This window comes from Erigeron canadensis, chromosome 7 (genome assembly GCF_010389155.1).
Source record: "Erigeron canadensis isolate Cc75 chromosome 7, C_canadensis_v1, whole genome shotgun sequence".
Classification (NCBI taxonomy): Eukaryota; Viridiplantae; Streptophyta; class Magnoliopsida; order Asterales; family Asteraceae; genus Erigeron; species Erigeron canadensis.
The window spans coordinates 32721027-32724283 of NC_057767.1; the positions used below are offsets into that span (position 1 = coordinate 32721027).

The 3257-nt window shown below is 33.5% G+C and overlaps 1 protein-coding gene across 1 annotated transcript; it reads right to left on the bottom strand.

Moving 5' to 3' along the window:
* Positions 1 to 467: 467 nt before the first annotated feature.
* Positions 468 to 3014, bottom strand: LOC122608555. Its single transcript, XM_043781653.1, has 5 exons — positions 2621 to 3014; positions 2074 to 2355; positions 1415 to 1519; positions 1157 to 1218; positions 468 to 1046 (listed from the first exon to the last, which is right to left on the bottom strand). The coding sequence occupies exons 1-5, from the start codon at positions 2925 to 2927 to the stop codon at positions 630 to 632; spliced, it is 1173 nt and encodes a 390-aa protein (XP_043637588.1). The 5' UTR covers positions 2928 to 3014; the 3' UTR covers positions 468 to 629.
* Positions 3015 to 3257: the final 243 nt, after the last annotated feature.

Below are 3257 nucleotides of genomic sequence, written 5' to 3' on the forward strand. Positions count from 1 at the left end.
CAATAACTTTTGAGCATTAGTTGACTGCAGATCTGGGTACTTATCCCTAAAATATATATTAAAAATTAATAATAAAATGATATAAATATAAAATACAGTAACAATATATATTTTTGGTTCGATTCGGTTTTTATGGTTCGTTTTTTCATTACGAACCACAACTTTCGGTTTTTAGAAAACCAAAACCAATTGGTTTTCGGTTTTTTCGGTTCGGTTTATATCAACTAAAATATCAACTCAAAAAAAATTTATCTGTAAGATTTGACATTATATCTTTGCAAAAAGATTTCTTCTCATTGTGAGTTGTTTTACTAGTAGAGTAGTAGTGTAGTAGTGTAGTGTGCGTAATTACAATTTGAGTATGCAAAAAGAATACGCATAGAGCCATTATTGAGTTACATCGCAAGTTTAAAAACGCTAAGCGTGTAATGCCATAAGACAATAACAGAAATGCCATTTATGTTATGTTTGCAATGAATATTACATTTGTATAAACGCACATAAAAAGGACAAGTAAATAAATAGAGTTAAAAAAGTATACACCAATAATAATACTTGTGATGGCAGGACAAATTAACTAAAACTTACCCAAATACGACGTCGTGAAGCCTTGGATATGAGAAAATAAGTTAATTATGACGGGACATAGACATAGCATCACATGTACTTGTGTTAAACAGCCCGATGTCCTCAATCGACCCTTTAACCATCTTTGAAGCCAGGTAAGAACAAATCGAGACACCCAACGCAATAACTTGATACCAAAGCACGGTTCTAACATACTTAAATCGATATGTGATGCTTGTGATGACGTAGGCCTTGAATATCGCAAGCAAGGAGAGACATAAGAGTGAAACCGCTGAAACTACCCAAATCGCGAGTTTCTTGTCATTGGTCTTGATAAATGAAAACACGAATGTGGATGGCGGAATCATTCCAAATATTATGAAAGATAGCGTAGCCAAAGTGGCATGAAATGGGAAATAATTTACTCGTCCAAGCTGCTCTGTATATGCATTACCACCTCCTTTCTTAAGTCCCCAAATCTGTGTATCAAAAAAGCTCTTGTTAAAATTTGAGATTGGCCGGTACCCATATATATGCTCTAAATTTGAGGTGTAAAATATGCATAAACAATAATCTTTAAATTACTCACATTGGTTACAAAGAAAAAGCACCCGCCGATTAGCCCTGCTAGTGCAAAAGCTATGACATTCACTGCAAGGTATATCAAAATCACAAGTTTTGTTAGGATGCGATATGAAAGAGGTACTACGTAACCATGGAAACGTGTTGGTAAATCCGAGGAAACCAAAAGGCTAGAATATGGATCCGGAGACTAACTAATTAAGCAAGGAAAGATATATGCTTAAAAGGAAATAATAGAAAGCAGATCGATAATATAAAAACTTACATATGGTGGTATCAAAATCAGAAAAAAATGCTACGACAGATATACTTGCTATGATCTCCGTTAAACCTCCATACACGATGCTTTTCAATATCTCTTCTTTTGAAACTAGAATAAGCAAAATTGACCCATAATTAGCCGTTAGTAGTCCTTCAACATTAATTGAGCATTATCAGCACAAAAGGTCGATTATGAAAAAAAATAAAATAATACTAACAGATCGATAATTTGAAATATTGCAAATTGTTTTTATTCTTCTTGGCAATTCTCCTTTCATGTTCATGGGTTTATGACCCATTGGTAAAGTCTTAAACCTTGGAGAAATTTACCAGGGTTTTAATCCTACTTTCTACATGTGTAGAGTGGATTGTTGTGAGTTTTCAAGATTTATCCCATGCATGCGTGGTTCGAGCTTCGCATACTGCCTAGTAGGATGTTACCGTGTTGTCTCGAATGCTAACTACTAACTATTAACTCAGTCCATAAAAAAAAATTCGCTTATGAGAGTTGAGTTAAATTTGATCTTATGACGAGGTTAATGTCGGATGATTAAGTACTAAACGCCAACTTAATACTCTAGCTAGAAGAAATTATTAGATGAAATGGGTAATTTCCCTATCGAAATTTAGACTATATAGGTGTCGTAAAAATAGATTACGTACCGAAGTCCCTGAACCAGTGGAGAAGTTTCGTGGCAGCTTGCACAAGAACCTTGCAGACATTTAGGACCTTTACAAGTTTGATGGCTAACCATATTCTAAGTAGCTCTGTTTGGACTCGAGTAGTCACGTGAATCGTCGTCCATAATACCAATTGTAGTTTAGTTCGAACAACCATGACAATCCTGCTTCTTGTTGTTGGTAGTTTTCTAATTGCAATATAAAGCAGAATGCTGATCCCCGCGATGAAATTGACTTTGTTTATTTGGATCCATGTTTCAACGTCTGTTTATAAACACAAAAGACGTGTAATGCACACATAAAAACAATATTAATTAGCGTATATATACTGTTAAAAATAATTTTGGCGGAAGTCAAATAAAAATAATAGAAACAAAGAATTAATGAAGACAAATAAAAGTGTAAAAATAGTTTCTGATCTAAAAATAGTGTCATTGAAACTTAAAAATATTAACACAAAATTTGAAAAAGTGTATATAAAAGTGTACGTTGCTAAATAACGTATGTGCTTGACGAATTAACATTTTACCTTCGCTTTGCACATCGACAACTTGTACAACCGGTTCATTAGTGCCCACGTGACCATTATCGTTGTTGGAGACAACACTGCCATTGCTTTCGTTAGCACCCGCATTATTGCCATCCCCATCATTATCAATTTGGAACCAATAATAACCATATATACGCTTAAGATAGGAATTTGCTTTTGTAATCATGCACACGACCGCAATTTGATAATCTTGATTCACCATGAACTGTATTCCAATTAGACATAAGAGAACACTAAATACACCAAACAAGAACAATCTTCTTGACGGATTATTAGTGACCTCCATCCATAGTTTGAGTAGGAGCTTGTAAAGTAGTTCTTGTTTTTTGTGAAGAAAGACATATAATCTGGTGACGACAACGACAACACTCTCATATGATTGCTTGAGGACGAGTTCTGTTCTTCTTATTATATTAACACCTGCATATATATTATGAACCCAAAGTATTTATAGACCCATAACAACACAAATGACCATTTAGTACAACTTTTAGTCCATATATATATATATATATTTTTTTTTTTTTTCCTAAGTAAACATATATATATTATTCAAAAGAAAAGGTACCTTAAAAGGAGAATGTAATAAGGTTCGTTTTTTATTTTTTTAGTTTGT